At 34.5% G+C, this 15,562-nt stretch overlaps 1 protein-coding gene across 16 annotated transcripts in view; it reads right to left on the bottom strand.

The window, feature by feature from the left end:
- The window catches only part of LOC126759799 (neurobeachin), a 624,909-nt gene that overhangs the window by 157,788 nt on the left and 451,559 nt on the right, over positions 1 to 15,562 (bottom strand). For all 16 annotated transcript variants that reach the window (XM_050474910.1, XM_050474912.1, XM_050474911.1 and 13 more), the window contains one exon: positions 2,918 to 3,022. In XM_050474910.1, coding sequence (XP_050330867.1) covers positions 2,918 to 3,022 — 105 coding nt within the window. The remainder of the gene's footprint in view (positions 1 to 2,917; positions 3,023 to 15,562) is intronic.

Genomic DNA, 15,562 nt, shown 5'->3' with positions numbered 1-15,562 from the left:
TTGCCAATTTATAGGCATGTAAATTTTTGTCGGCCACAATGTTTGCTACGCTTTACAACAGCACCAACAACAACACAGCGACAGCTTCCGCTGGGCATTTGCACTTGCACGTTTGTTAAACTTCAAGTTCAGACAGGCTACACCCACGCCACGGCACAAGATAACAAGCAACAAAAACAACAAGTACAAAGAAATTTCAAAGGTAGCAAGTTTTCGAAGCGGAAATGGGACAAGGACAAGAGCAAAAAGGTTGTATTACCACTTTAACTGTAAGCGTTAGTGTTACGGCCAACATAACTGTTGTTGGCAGGTGAACAAGTGTAAGGCAAACAAATGAAAGCATAAAAGGAAGCAGCACAAGCAAAAAGCGCTGGTGGTAGGGCGGTGAGGTTGTTGTTGTCGGCAGGCAATTTGTGACTTTTGAACATTTCGTTCAAGGCGATAGGCAACATGCTGCCTAACTAACGGTAAGTCAAGGTGCAGTAACAACGGCCGGGCTTGTTAAAAGTAATAACGGCACAAACAATAAAACATGGTCGACAACAACAACAACAAGAACAAATGTAGTAAACGTGGCACGAATGGCAAGTGTGGCAAGTGTGTTAAAACAATGCTTGCAACGCTTACAAATCGAGAGCGCTAACAAATCCAGCAGCACCAGGGAAGCGGGAGGTTGCAGCGGACCAACAAGCAGCAGCGTCGGTGACAATAAATCCTTTTTACGGCCAACGAATGCACAAGAAAGTAGTAAATTATATCTGCTCATACCACCGAGAGCGCAACTTAGCTGCCCCTTGACCAAAGCAACACGATAAACCCATATAGATACATACATACACACGTGTACATATACACAAGTATACAAACACACACACAGAAATATACAGATATACACCGGTGTACTTTGGCACACTCGCGCTTGCCGATCACGTTTGCGTCAATGTGTCGTGTTTGGCATAACAAATTAGCGTCACAGGTGAACAACAACAACAACAACAACAATGAAAATGAAAAAAGTGTGTTTGACAAATAAATAACTTTTACTTTTATTTTGCATAAATGTGATTTAAGTTTTTCGAGCCGTGTCGTTGTGCATGTGCGCTTTATTACAGTTATGCTGCGAGCTCACCACTTTGCCACTTCCGCTGGAAAAGAAGAAAAACACGCACTTTTTACGGTGAGCTTTACACCTTTTTACAATGAGGCCGCTGGTGACATGTCGAAAATTTCGATGTGCTCATGTAACTTTGACTTTTTTCGAAGTAACACACTTTCTTGTATGTGTGTGTGTACGTGAGAGGTGTGTCTGTGTATTGTGCTGTCGGCGCAGTAATTTTAATATTTGTGCAAAGTCGTGTTTTCGACATTTTTACCGACTGCAAAACTGCTTTTTCATATTTTCTCCCTTTGACTTCAATATGTAGACAGATACATACATACATATGTATGTATGTGTATATAAATAGTACTTATGTATATGCATCACTTAAATACACATAAATAATATATTAATGTATTCGCCTCTTGAACTATTTTCATGCCCGAACTAACAGTTAAGTTCCTACATTTTTGGATTCCAGATTTAAAGTTTGCAAGAACAACAGAAAAATTAATCAGAGTTGCCAAGTGTATCTAATTAAAAGGTGTAAATATTTTAATATAATTAACGTGAATTTTCATAAATTTCAAATAATTTGTCTAAAGCAGTGCTAATGACATATACATTTTTCGCAGAGTTGCCAACTAAATTAAATAAATAACAAAAAATTAGCATTATTAAAAATGTATATCACAGTAAGTTAGTTTCAGGCAATATAGTAATGTGAACTTGTTTTTATTAATATGGAATATAAAAAATAGAGGTGCCACCTATTTTGAAAAATAATATTTCTAAAATATGTTTATATCACTTATACATTTTAGGCAACGTACTGTGAGTTTTGTTTTTAATAATATGCAAAAGAAAAAGCAGAGTTGCCACCTTTTTGAAAAAAAATCCAAATATTACTTGAAGTTGAAAGCATGGATGAGGATGGATGGATATAACATAAATATCTAAAACGGGTTGCCAACTGTCTTAGATCTTTTATATTAAGCAGAATGTTATGTTATGCATTTATATTTTCTTTAATAATGTGGAATATAAAAAAGTAGAGTTGCCATGATTGTAAAAAATAACAATTTTAAAAAGTTTAATAGTATTTGAAAATAAAAGTCACTTCGAAACAGTTATTTTAAGTTGTTTATTGCAGCAATTTTTTGAACGAGTTGCCACCTGTTTATATTTGTTTTATATTAAACAGAGAATAGGATACCGAAAACAACTTTTTTATATGAAACGAATAAACAGGAAATATATGCATTTGTATCCGAATAAAAATAAAGAGAAGTATGACAAAAATTTTTTTGCAGAGTTGCCACCTTCCTAAAAAATAACGAAGAATTAGTATTACAAAAAACGCATTTCACAATAATTATTAATTTATTAATTTCAATGTAATGTTAGTTTTTTTTTTGGTAATGTGGCATGTTAGAGAGTTGCCATCTTTTTTAAATTACATTTCTTGTAAAAAATAATTTTACTTGAAAATAAAAAACTATGTAGAAAATGCATTTTAATTTCTATATGGCAGCAATATTCGGATAGGGTTGCCACCTAGTTTAAGTTTTTTACACTAAGCAGAAAATTGGAAAAAAACAGAAAAAGGAAAAAAGTATGTACCAACATATGTATATTGTAACCAATTTTAGCATTTTATGAACTCAAAGTTTCCATATGTTTATAAACTTACATGTATCAGAGCATTCCAAGCTTAGCAGCTTATATCGGTTTTAGTGTGGTATAGCTTGGCAAGCTGTTTTTCGTACTTAGTACTAATATACATTCATAAAAAAAGCTTTAGTATGAACTACTTACCTGTAGATTTGGCGGACAATGATCCAGCAGTTCTAACATGTGTTTAATATTTTGTGCATCTTGTATCACAAAATTTAATTCCATATCAAATTCGCCACCGACGAGCTGGAAAATACAGAAAAAGAAGTCAAAATTAATAACAAACTTCGACATAGTTTCATAAATTTATATAGAATTGTAAACATGAAGTGTAAAGACCATGTAAATGTGAAAAACTAAAAAATGCGCCTTGAAGTATGCAACAGTTTACACTTTTTACATTTAAGTTGCTATAAATAAATATTTTACTGCATGTAAATTCAAACTAGCAGAGAAGGCATATAAGCAAATTTATTTACACACATACATACACACACATAGGCGCTTAAACACATATACGCATGCACGCAACTATTGATGAAGCGCCTAATGAAATTAAATGTTACAAGCAGAGTGGGTGTAATGTGCCAGAGCTGGTGAAAAGAGTGCCTAGGCGGTTCATTTGGCAGCCTATAAAACGGGCACACCCTTATATCAAACATAGCCTACCGGCTGCGGTGGTGGTGGTGGCGTGATAGTGCGCTCACACGCTCAGAAAAACTTTGTCGACTTAATGAAGCGCACAGAAAAACACGGCCAAAAGCGAACAAAGTCCACAATACTTCGTAAACACAACTACACTGGCATATTTGTAAATTTTTTGCGTGTGCTTATATGTGCGCATGCGGAAGTTGTTGATTATGGCTTATATATGCACTTATGTGTATTATATAGAATTTTATGAATAACCGCAAATTGAATTGGATTAAAATTTGCCTGCCGCTCAGTGGATTTCGCATTTTATTTATTCCCTGATTTAATACTCTGTTTTCCTGTATGCGCCGCAATACCATCCAGCACCCAGCTGCTCGGCCGTTGCTACACATATAATGCGAGCAAATTGCAAACAAGCCGAGAAAGAACAGTAAACAACTGAAATAAGCAGAGCTGAATATAACTGTGTTGGTAAGGGATACCAAGTAAATCGATACATACATACATACACTGGCATTACAAGTCGGTGGCAGCGAAAAAAAATAATTCACAAACAATTTGCACACACACTCATTATGTATGCATGCTGGGAAACCACTAGCGGTCGCGGCCGCATGTGAGTTCGCGGCAAACAGCAACTTACGCAACGAACACACATACATATATATGTACAGTTGAAATATGAAGCAGTGGCGCCTGCTTGGAGTTGTAAGCAAAAGGCACATATTATCATATTTTTGTGTTACGTATACGCACTGTTGATCAGCTAGCATTAAGTGAATATGTTTCACACGCACACATACAGAAATGAGCAACATAAAATTACAAAGAGATTGGCTTTTAGCAGCTTCATTTGTTTATAAATATTTAATAACTGTTATAGTGGTTTGCGCTTGTTTAGCGCGGTTTTTTGTTGTAAAGAAATATTTTCAAAGCGTTTTTATGCAGATATAAGGAAAGAGTGAATATTTTATCAGTTTATGGTATACATATATTGAAATATTAATTAAAAATAATGAAATACTCTTGCGCATGTAGAAAAATTAATTTTTAGTCATTATAACGACTCTTCAACCAGATATTTGCTGCGACTAGTTGTGGATATTCATTTTAATAAGATACTTTCTACAATATTCAATCTCAGTAATATTGCTCCGGAGCCAATATAAGCTATATTACATATAAGAATAATAGCGTATATTATGGAAATATATACTATGTCTACATACATATATATGTATTTATATAGAATTAGGACGGCGTGTATTAAAGACAGATAGGGGTCTAGGCTGGTTGAATTTTTTGGTTGACATTGTTTGTTCAGGTATACTTGAGATTATACATATTTAATTTTAATTTTATAAAATCCGGGTTTTTCAAAAGGAATGATATGATGTTTCGGTCATTTTTAATATATCACGATCTGTAATTTTCTCTTTCTATGAAAAGTAATGCATACAATTTCATCATGAAAAGTTAAATGCAAGAACAACGTTTAAAAATTATTCATTTGCAACTTTTCGTCCGATTTTGCCATTTTATGGTGGAAATAATCATCCACCTTTGCTCGCATTTAATCTTATTGGTGAATATTTCGAGTCAACATTTTCTTAACATAATGTTCAAGTGCCAACATGACAAAGAACCGCCCGAGTAATAAAAATATTGCTACCGTTCAGGCAAGTGTTGCTGAAGACTGCAATTTGCTGATTCCAAGACGTTCTCAAGAAATTGGACTTACACAACCCGGGTGAATTTGGGAAAGAATTTAGGTCTGCAAACGTACAAAATTGTTCTCACTTAAGAACTGAAGCCATTGGACCACCGTTAATTTCTTGAATTTGCTGATTTTGATTTGAAATGATTTTTTAGGAAAATCATATTCTCCGATTAGGCTCACTTTCATCTGAGTGGTGCAGTAGATAAACAAAACTGTCAATTATGGTGCGAAAAAAATCTAGAAATTATTCGTGAAAAAACCTTACAATCACCTAAATTGACAGTTTAGTGTGGTTTTTAGTCTGATCAAATTATCGGGATAATAATATGTAACGAATGTGGTTAACATTGGTAGATAAAGCAGGTCCGGAGATATGAAATTTCACTCAAAGGTAGTTATTGAGTCTTAACAAAACTGTTATACGGAGAGTGGTCGGAGTTAACATCCAATTTCAACTGTTTTCATTGCAAATAATTAAAATATCTCATTTTTGAGCAGTCAAATGATGCTTTTACACTTTTTGACAACAATGAAAATGCTTTAATCAAGAAGAAGTCGATATTTTTCTCTAGTATTATTTACGCATGCGGAGCAAGCGGCGTCGGTAACCTTGTCCCAGCGAAGGTATCATACCAATAATGAACTACTAACAAAACTAAAAAAAAAGATTGGGTTTAAAACCCTCAGCAGATAAACTCAATTTAAATGGTGGTTACTGCTTTTTTCAGTATAAGGAATGGTTGTTGTACAATGTAACAAAAGTGGTACCACATCAATTCCAGAGTCCAGACCTCAATCCTATTAAACACCTGTGAGCCTATATAGAGACGAACCTAAGAAAACGCAAAACTAATTACAAAACTGAGGTAAAGACTACTCTTTACGAAATATGGGAAAGTATTCCTCCTTGGCTTACACAAAATTTGGTGCACTTTAATAATAAAAGGCTGCAAACCGTGATAGAGACCAAAGTTAAAAGGCTAAAAAAACTATTATAATCTGTAAGAACAGGTTACAAAAGTATAAAAAAAGTTCGAAAAGCAAATAAATACATAGCGAACGGGCTAACATAGAGCGTATTTTAGAACACAGGACCATCTATCGAACACTGTTATGGTTGGAATATTTTTCGCGATATATTTTCGAGTAACATCAAATAGAAATTTGGTATAAAATATGTGTTTTGTGTGTTAGTGTACTATATTTGGAGAGTAACGCTCTCTATCGTCTCGATACTATAATCTCCTTTTACTTTACAAATACACGCAGACAAAACGAACGATTTTTTAAAGTTAATTCTTCGCTCTCTTCCTATGATATCTAATGAATCGAAAAGTCGGAATTTTGTGTCACTTGGTGTTTCGTCCGACTTTTTAGTATTAGTTGTTTTTATGAATAAAAAATTATATTTTACATTGCTCATATTTTAAAGTTTTCAAATTGCCAAAAATGACTTAATTATCCTTCATATATTTCTTTAAAGCATTAAGAAGTTAAACCTTGTCGTCTAGGTGAAATAGCGGAAGTAGAAATAAATCAGCTAAGCCGGATTTGATAGGTTCAGACCGTTTTTGCCGATAGCTGATATCCAACTAGAGGAGTTTTGCATATGGCTTTACAAAACTCTGTAAATAATAGGGGGATCATATTATTTACAGTTTTTTTGTGAAGCCACATACAAAACTCTTGCTGAGACAACAGACATTTAACCTAACTTTGCCTAGTATCTTGTCCAATATATCTCTTTTCTAATGTATTAACTTTTACGCAAATTCGAAGAGCGAACTTATGCTCGTAGATCTCACTTCCAGGGCTTGAAATTCTGTTCACTTTTCATTCCCAATCAAAATGATATTAAAATTTCGAAGCACTATTTGTGCGTTATTTAATTAAATTGCCGTTACATAAGTTCATAATTATTTACGTATTTCAAACAAATATCAAATATTATGTAATACGAACAGTAATTGAAAACAGAAGGCTTAATCCATATAGATTAATTATAAAATGAGCAAATTAATGAGCACATGTGTGCTATATCATCGTGTTAATGTTGGGTTAGCAGGTTAAATGCGTAATATTCGCTGTAATAAAGGTATATTAAATGCGCATAAATACGGAGATATCGACAGTGAATACGCTTGAATAAATAGTTTCTGTAATATTTATATTAAATATTGTAATTATGCCGCGCACGTCAATAACAGTTGAATTATTATTGACGTATATGTGTAATTTCCACTGATTACAACGGTATTTCAACAAATTTTAAATACTCGCGGATTTAATGTGATTATTTTCTGTATGACGCTTGTTAAGTAGTGGGCGCCGCAATTAAGCGCACTTATAAATATATGCAGCGTAAATATAGCGTATACATATATACATATACAAATAAATATTCCACAGAGCGCTTATAAATGTTGCATATATACAGTTATACGATTGCTTGCTACAACATTGCTCATTAAAATTGTGCGCAACTCCTTGTGTATATGCCAGGCAAATAACGCTGATATGTGACAAGCATGTAATGCTTTAAGCCATGATTATTGAGTGTGTTAACACACACACACTCATACATACACACAAACACAAAAAATGGTATTAATGCGGCTTTACGCGCAAATAATAACTCATAACAGGCGTTTCAATGGCAGTGCACGTGGCGTATACGCAACCTTTAGTACGGGCTGTAGCTGCAGCACCGACAGCAGCCAGCAGGTAACCTTCGACATCGCACTTCAGCAACAATAAAAATGATTGCAAAAATTCAATACTTTTTTTTGCAGTTTAAAGCATAATTTTCACATTTTCACGCCGGATTTACACAAACTTTTTTTATTTTTATTATTCTTATATAATTCTTTTTGGCACTTTTTTCTAAACTCGCGCACGTCAAACTGCAACTGCTTTGTTCGCTGACCGCCACAAGTGCCGCAAAAACTTTATTTGCGTTAATCAAAATGACATCACAACTAAAACATCGGCAACAAAAAGCTCGCGTCCAAAGACAAATAACACGCCGCAAATGTGGCATAAGCAAATATAGAAAAATTTAACGAAAACATATTGTAATTTAATGGTGAGGTTTAAAAGGCTCTACTGTCTGCTGACAAGGCTTGTGGGTGTGTTCACGCGTTTTTCTACTCTTGCAACATGTTGCAATAGAGTATTATAGTTTTGTGCAACTAACAGTTGCACTTATCAACTAAAACTAAGCGAGATAGATATAGGGTTATGTATAAATAAATGATCAGGATGACGAGAAAAGTTGAACTCCGGGTGACTGTCTGCCTGTCCGTTTGTTTGTGCAAGCAGTAACTGAAGAAAAAATTGAGATGTCTTGATGAAACTCAATACGCGGGTTCCTTGGAAAACAGGACGAGTTCGTAGTGGGCGTAATCGGACCACTGCCACGCCCACAAGACGTCACCAAACGAAAACCTATTCCCATAATTAAGCTCTAAATTGAGATATAGAATGTAATATTATATGTAATGCATCTTTGGGGAAAAAATTTTGATAAAGTGGGCGCTGCACCGACCTGTAATAAGTTTTTGTAGATATGTATCTCTTAAAGCACCTAAGCTACAACAACTAAATTAACTTAGCGAAAATATTATAAGCATTTCTACCGACGTTGTGAAAATGGATAAAATCGGATGAAAACTCCGCTCACTCACCATATAACGGTACTGTTAAAAATTACTAAAAGCGTGGTAAATGAATGGCTAAATACGTCAAATATGGTATGAGAGGCCTTTAATGGAGCCGGGGTCAAAATTGGGCGATGGACGTGGCACTGCCTACTTTTAGGCGAAATCACATATCACGAGACCTGCACGACCGATTTCAACAAAATTTGGTACCTGACATTCCTCTAATATTCGTATGCTAAAGAGTGAAAATGAGCGAAACCAGCCAAGCCTTATGAATAAAATTGCGGAAGTCAAACCAGAGCTATTCAAGCCCCTAGGTACGGAATATATGGGCCCAGTGCTTAAAGTTGACTTTTTACAAAAAATAACGGTCAATGTGTGAGATATACATATGAAATTCAGACAAAATCTTTTTCTGATAATAGTATGTCTGTATGCGGTTGAATCGGGTTAACATATCCGTTAGCACCCATATACCTAATATAAAGGTTTTCGAACTTATCCTATATTTGTGCTTAGAATGAATAAAATCGGTTGAAAACTCACCCTAGACCCCATACAACTAACAAGCAACATGTACTTGAAGCCTCTTCCTTGGCTTTACACCTTTAATCTGCAAGATTATAAAATGTTCGGTTATACCCGAACTTAACACCTCCTTATTACTTTTACGGCGCTTATTTTTCGGCTATACATCATCAAGTAGCGCTATGCGCTGACACGCAGGCAACAACCTGGCGGAGTGTGTGTGTCTGTGTTGCGGCAAGGCGCTGTGTATGTGGCAAGTCGCCAAAGCGTGTGCGATGCCCGCACATTTGCTAGGTAGCGCTTTAGACGCTGCGTTTTCAGTTTTGTAGCGCAACTTTTTTGCGTTGCTTTTGTTACTTCACCGCTGCTGTTGAGTGGCTGTTGGCTGCCACGGCGTTGTTGCCCTGCTTTGTGGTGCGTCGCACTTTGTTGGCGTCCGTCTGACTGGCGTCGGCGGTGTTTTCAAGTGTGTATCCTTTCAGCGCTTTTACAACTATGAGTGCTGCGGCGCCCAGTCGCGTCGGCTGCTAAGAATTTTTCGTTTTTGTTTTTGGTCTACCATTCTGCGAGCGCATAAACCTTTCAGGCTTCTTCGCCGCGGTTTTATTTGCATGAAAATTCGTTACTTCGCAGCAGACACTATGTAAATGAAGTCACTTTATGGTATGGGGATATTATATTCATATTATATGCGAGTGTAATATAATGGCTATACTTTGATGAGGTGGTATATATAATGTGATGTAGCATTTTAAAAGGGGATTTCGTTCCTCTATTACATTTTGTTTAATAGAAAATCTTGTTTTTTAGAATTTAGACTATTTGGCTTGTCCTTAAGTTTAGTTGATCCTGATTTTATAAAGAGATAACGCAACTTTTAATATAATGGTTTTCAGTTCTCTCCTAGGAAATATTAAGTAAATCCCTCCTTTCCTCAGATATATGTTATATTTAAAAGATATTAATAAAGTTACCTTTCAGAGCACTCCTCTTCAAATCTTTGTCAATCTTGTTATTTTTGTTATACATATACTGCTGTTCTATTAGGACCAACTTTTATCCAAATTTCGAATTCGTTTTTTAGCGTTACATGTAACCAACTTTGGAAAACAAGTTCATTCAATGGATTCAGTTTAAGCAAAATAACTGAAGTTTCAAGAAAGATTGTATCAAACATTCAAAATTGTTTCTTATACAAATAAACTAAACATTAAACAAAGCGATTTTTCTACAAGAAAACATACCAAAGATGATGCGTTAAATCTCTAAGTAGATAAATAGTAGATATGTAGTTACTCAGAGCGTGATATTACAATGATTGGGTGCAGGCTTCGTTAATTTGCATAATATCTCAAATAGGTGACGAAAAACATGTATATTCAACACGAGAAACTGAAAACCGTTTACCCTCAAACTATCTCATAGTTACGTCGGTTATATAGCAACAACATGATTATTTTTTAATATATTGGTCAAGATTGAAAAGGCCTTAGAGCCTTGTTATTTATTAAGTTAAGTTTCACATATAGTTGCAGTACATGGATGATAAGATGCTGAGATTAAACACTGATAATAAAATAAAATTATATTCTAATTCAAATAAATTGTTTGTTGAAGTTAAACAATCATATCTTATTCAAAATTGGAGATAATCTAGAGCAAGCGAGCATCTAAAACTTTCCAAATAAATCTATACATATATGTATAAAAGAAAGTTGTGTTAGTTACACGATTTTTAACTAAAGAACAGTTGAACCGATGTGACTGAAAATTGGTGGGGAGTTAGGTTAGAACTACGGTAAGGACATAGGATACTTTTTATCTCTTTATGTTAAAATTCAATACAATTCATAAATACAAAAGTTATATTTTAAATCATAAGCATTTATTCAAAATTCATGTAAGAATCATTTGAAAATTGTAGTAATAGAAAGAAATAAGTAAAAATTTGCATATCCATACATACTTAAAATATGGGTTATACTGATTTTGCCCTGAACCAGACAGTTTTTTTAGGACAAAGCCGTGAGATATATTAAATATCACAACAAAAAAATGGCATTGACATTTTCGTCGTCAAGGCATTGCGGATACTTTGCTAGATTATGGGCGAAGGACGCAAATGCATTCATAACAAACCAAACGCGATATATAGCATAAAGCGGAATAACTGGAGTGTTGATATAAAGGTCTATTATAATTTGGGACATATAGAAATATATTTTCGAAACATTGCACAGAGCAGTGCAATATTTAAACGGGAACGATGAAGTACATGCGTACAATTTCAAACTGATCCCTCCTAAAAAATAATAAAATTGCTAAATATGGGGAATAGTAGAATAGAACTGCAACCAAATACACAGTGCAATGAATTAAAACTGGCTCAGTAATCCTTCGATGAATAGTATACCACGTGCATCCTAAAAGACTGATGTCATAACCTTCCCAGCCGTTTTTTTTTTTGTCTTTCCACGCTAGAGAACCGTTTCATAATATGCAGTCCACCAGGCTAACTGTCGATTAGTTTCGAGGAAACGAGCCTTAAAGTTTCCGGTTGTATAGACCGCAGCATGAAGTGCAATGGTTCTAGGGCCTATTTCTTCGAATAATTTCAAATATTCGGAGTAAACCAATGAAACTTCGGGACTATATTTTTGAATAGCTTTTCAATTGATTAGCGCTAACAAAAAATTTTAATTTTTTTGAAAATTCTAAAAGTATACCAGCCCCCCCCTTAATAATTGGTTTTGTGGCTTATTAAAGGGGCAAATTTTCAGAGACAAGTTGACTCTGTCAAACGCTCTCCGTCTCTCTTTCTCTGGCTCGCTCTCTTTTTCCGCTTCAATATCTATTTCTGTTTCGAGCGCTGTCTTCCGCTTTCTGTATATCCTTCTCCTTCAAGTTTTTAACTAAAGTGCGATTGTAAAATTGGGTTCTTACTTCCTATTTTTTTCGATTTCTCTCTATCTTTTTCCGTCTCTATCTCTATTTTTTTTCTAGCGCAATCTTCCTCTTTGCCGCTTTCTCTATATCCCACTCAGTTAATTTTTACTGAGGTTACTATTTCCGTCTCTATCTCTTTTTCTCTTCACGGCGTAGTCTTTCTATGTCACACTTTTTATATATCGGTCTTTTTGATACTGTGAGGTTTCATCTACTTCCAGAATCACAGCAACAGTGGAAGATTCTAAATCCTAAAATCAAAATCACCTTATTGCTAATATTTTAATGTTAGTCTAAATGTGTATTACTTTCAGCTTTAAATGTCATTACAGAAACATAATTTTACTTAAGGCCGTGAGGTTAAGGGTTAAGGCCCTTACTCACACTACTGATCCTTTAAGCTAATTTTCATAAAGCCATGGGCTTCTGTTATAATTCTAGTTCTGTAAACCAGTGGTAAACATTCAGAAGGTTTAGTTTCATTTCATTTAACTTATATATTTTATACTGAAAATAGCCTTGCCTTTAAGTAATTTGTTGCAATACATAAGATATTGACCTCTTTTCTTGAACATACCAATGTTTAATGTTAGGACACATTGACTATTTTTTATTTTTATTGGAAAGTTACTTTACCAGGAAATCACATATATAACAAGAAATTATATCAAAATTCTTTATTATTACTTTTTTCTACCAACCCCTTCGCTTAAACATAACCCTACTTGTATAAAGAACCTCAACGGCATTAATTCCAAATGACCAGCCATAAGCTGGTGAATAATTTCAGATTTGCATGCACATTTGTACCAATATACATATATTAGTATATTTTTACAGACACATATAATATATGCTTGCCATTTATTTCCGCCAGTTTTGATTTGTTGCACCCTCCTTCGACATCAGCCTTATGCCTTACAACGCCGCAAAAAAATCTTATGCTACTAAGGTACTTTCCGAAAGCGTTGACTCCTTTATGCCCGCTTTTTTGCTTTTTTGCTTTTATCTGTTTCTCGCCGCTTTAGGTATGCCATGCTATTCATATCACTTTCATCAAAGCTTAAATCTTGCTGCCGGTACAATTTTCTGCTGTCACTTTTCGTAAAGGGCCTTTTCTTCACTATTTACGTATATGCAAGTCGTCTGAAGCTTTGCATGACTATTTGCTTGTAGTTGTGCGTACCAAGGGTCGCTGCTTGTAGTTGTTTTTGTGTGTGCTTTAACGAATTAAATTAAAATTTGTTCAAGCAGACTAATGCGAAAATGTCAGTTGCGACCGACTAGCTGGAAAGGACAGGCTGTGAGGGCTGGGTGGGTACAACACGCTTAGTATTATTGGTTATTTAATCTACTTTACGGCTATGATATGGGTATGTGGCGCGGCTCTTTTCTGCAAATATATTAATATGTAGGGACAGACAGTAGGAATAACTTATTTATATACATAGATGAGAGGAAAGGTTATAAAGTGACCCTTTACGGGTATGTCGTTGAGTTTGAGTCTTCGAATACTCACACTTTAAAAATATTTTTTAAGGATATGCAAAGATTGTATCGAGACCACACACGTGTAATTTAAGTAAACTGAACCGAGTTTATGATTTGAGGATTAAATGGTCATAAATAGCAGCTTGCAAAGAAAAGTGTTTTGACTGGAACTGGAATCATAACTACGCTCACAATAAAGCTTAAAGAAGTAATTATTTCAACAAATTTGATGAAAGATTATTTTAAAGAAATTTGTCTGCGGTTGAAAACCTGTTCCCGTCTATGGCCAATGATTTTGCTGTTGGAAAATTTTGAACAAGAGGAACTCGTGAAAATCGATTGCACCATTTTTTGCCCATGAAGAAGAGGGTTACAATATATTATACACAATATACAATATATCACATATATTTTGGAGGACTAATAGGTAGTTATAAAAACATAGTATATATATTATATAGGTATATCTATATATAATGGAAAATTATTAAATACTACACTTAATAAGTTGTAATACATCCGATCAAAACACGTAATGGGTGTGCGACTTAGCTAAATATAGTTAGTCAAGTTGCAAACCAGCGCCGAAAATATAGTTCTACATATAACCGATACACACGTTTTTCAATACGGTTTTATTGAATTAAACTAAATTTCCCTTTAGTAATTTATTTACGCTGATGTTGATGGGCCCTATAGATGTCCAAAAGCGACTTTCAGAGACGAATAAGTACATCAAAAAATGCACATTATTGATGGTCACAGAATGCAGTTGACCGAGATAAACATTTGCACTGACTTGTGAGTATTTGCATCGAAGAAATGTTGTAAAAGTAACGCACAAAATATTCAACTACTCAGACTTATGTATATGCCCTTAAATATAACGGTGAAAATCCTCAAAGTGAGGATACAAATGGAACTTTTTTCCTGGTGGCGTCGATGTAGTTAATTTTGATTCGAAAATTACTGAAATTCACCTTAAATTTACAGACCAGCTTTCGCCTCTCCTTTTTCGTCTTTTATCAATTAAAGTCAGTGAATTACGTGTAGACAAACAAACTTACATATATACTTATATAAATAATGTATCCATAAATAATTTATCCACTAATGCTTTTGTACGCATTATATCGATAAGTTCGATTGTCTGTGGTTTCTTTGACTCAATCAATAGCCACGCAAAGCTCTGCCAAATGTCTTTTGTAATTTGTCGCATCTGATAAAAGTCAGTCAGTCTGCCCTATCGTACCCTCACTGTCTGGCTGCCTTATCACTATTGTTGGCATGTAATTCGTTTTGTTTGATGCATTTTCAATTCACTTTGTGTGATTTCGTGTATTTGTTCTCGATAAATATATGTGTTTACTTAATTTTTTCTTTACTCTTCTTTACGTTTCTATCTTTCTTGTAGTCTGCGATTATATTCTCCTACATATACGACTTTATTTGTTTTATGATATACTCTCTGCACAGTTCAATGAGCACACTTGGCAGGTTGACGTCAGCGGGCTGCCGACGTTCAGCCGCGAAGGAATTGCTGTTAATCGAAATTTAAGATAAGCTTGCGCATAGATTGACAGGAAGGAAGATTAAAACAGACGAATTGTTTAATGAGAATCGTACGCTAAATGTTGATTTACATTATCATTATATAATTCAGGTGGCAACTTTAAAAATTAATTATTTTCGAAACAAACTTCTTTCAAACATATAAAGCTTTTATTGAACTGTTAGAGAAATATAACTATATTGAGTATCCTCTGGCAACTTTATAAATTAATA

This window comes from Bactrocera neohumeralis, chromosome 5 (genome assembly GCF_024586455.1).
Source record: "Bactrocera neohumeralis isolate Rockhampton chromosome 5, APGP_CSIRO_Bneo_wtdbg2-racon-allhic-juicebox.fasta_v2, whole genome shotgun sequence".
Classification (NCBI taxonomy): Eukaryota; Metazoa; Arthropoda; class Insecta; order Diptera; family Tephritidae; genus Bactrocera; species Bactrocera neohumeralis.
The sequence above is the reverse complement of the archived record's forward strand: the minus strand, read 5'-3'. Positions and strand labels throughout refer to the sequence as shown.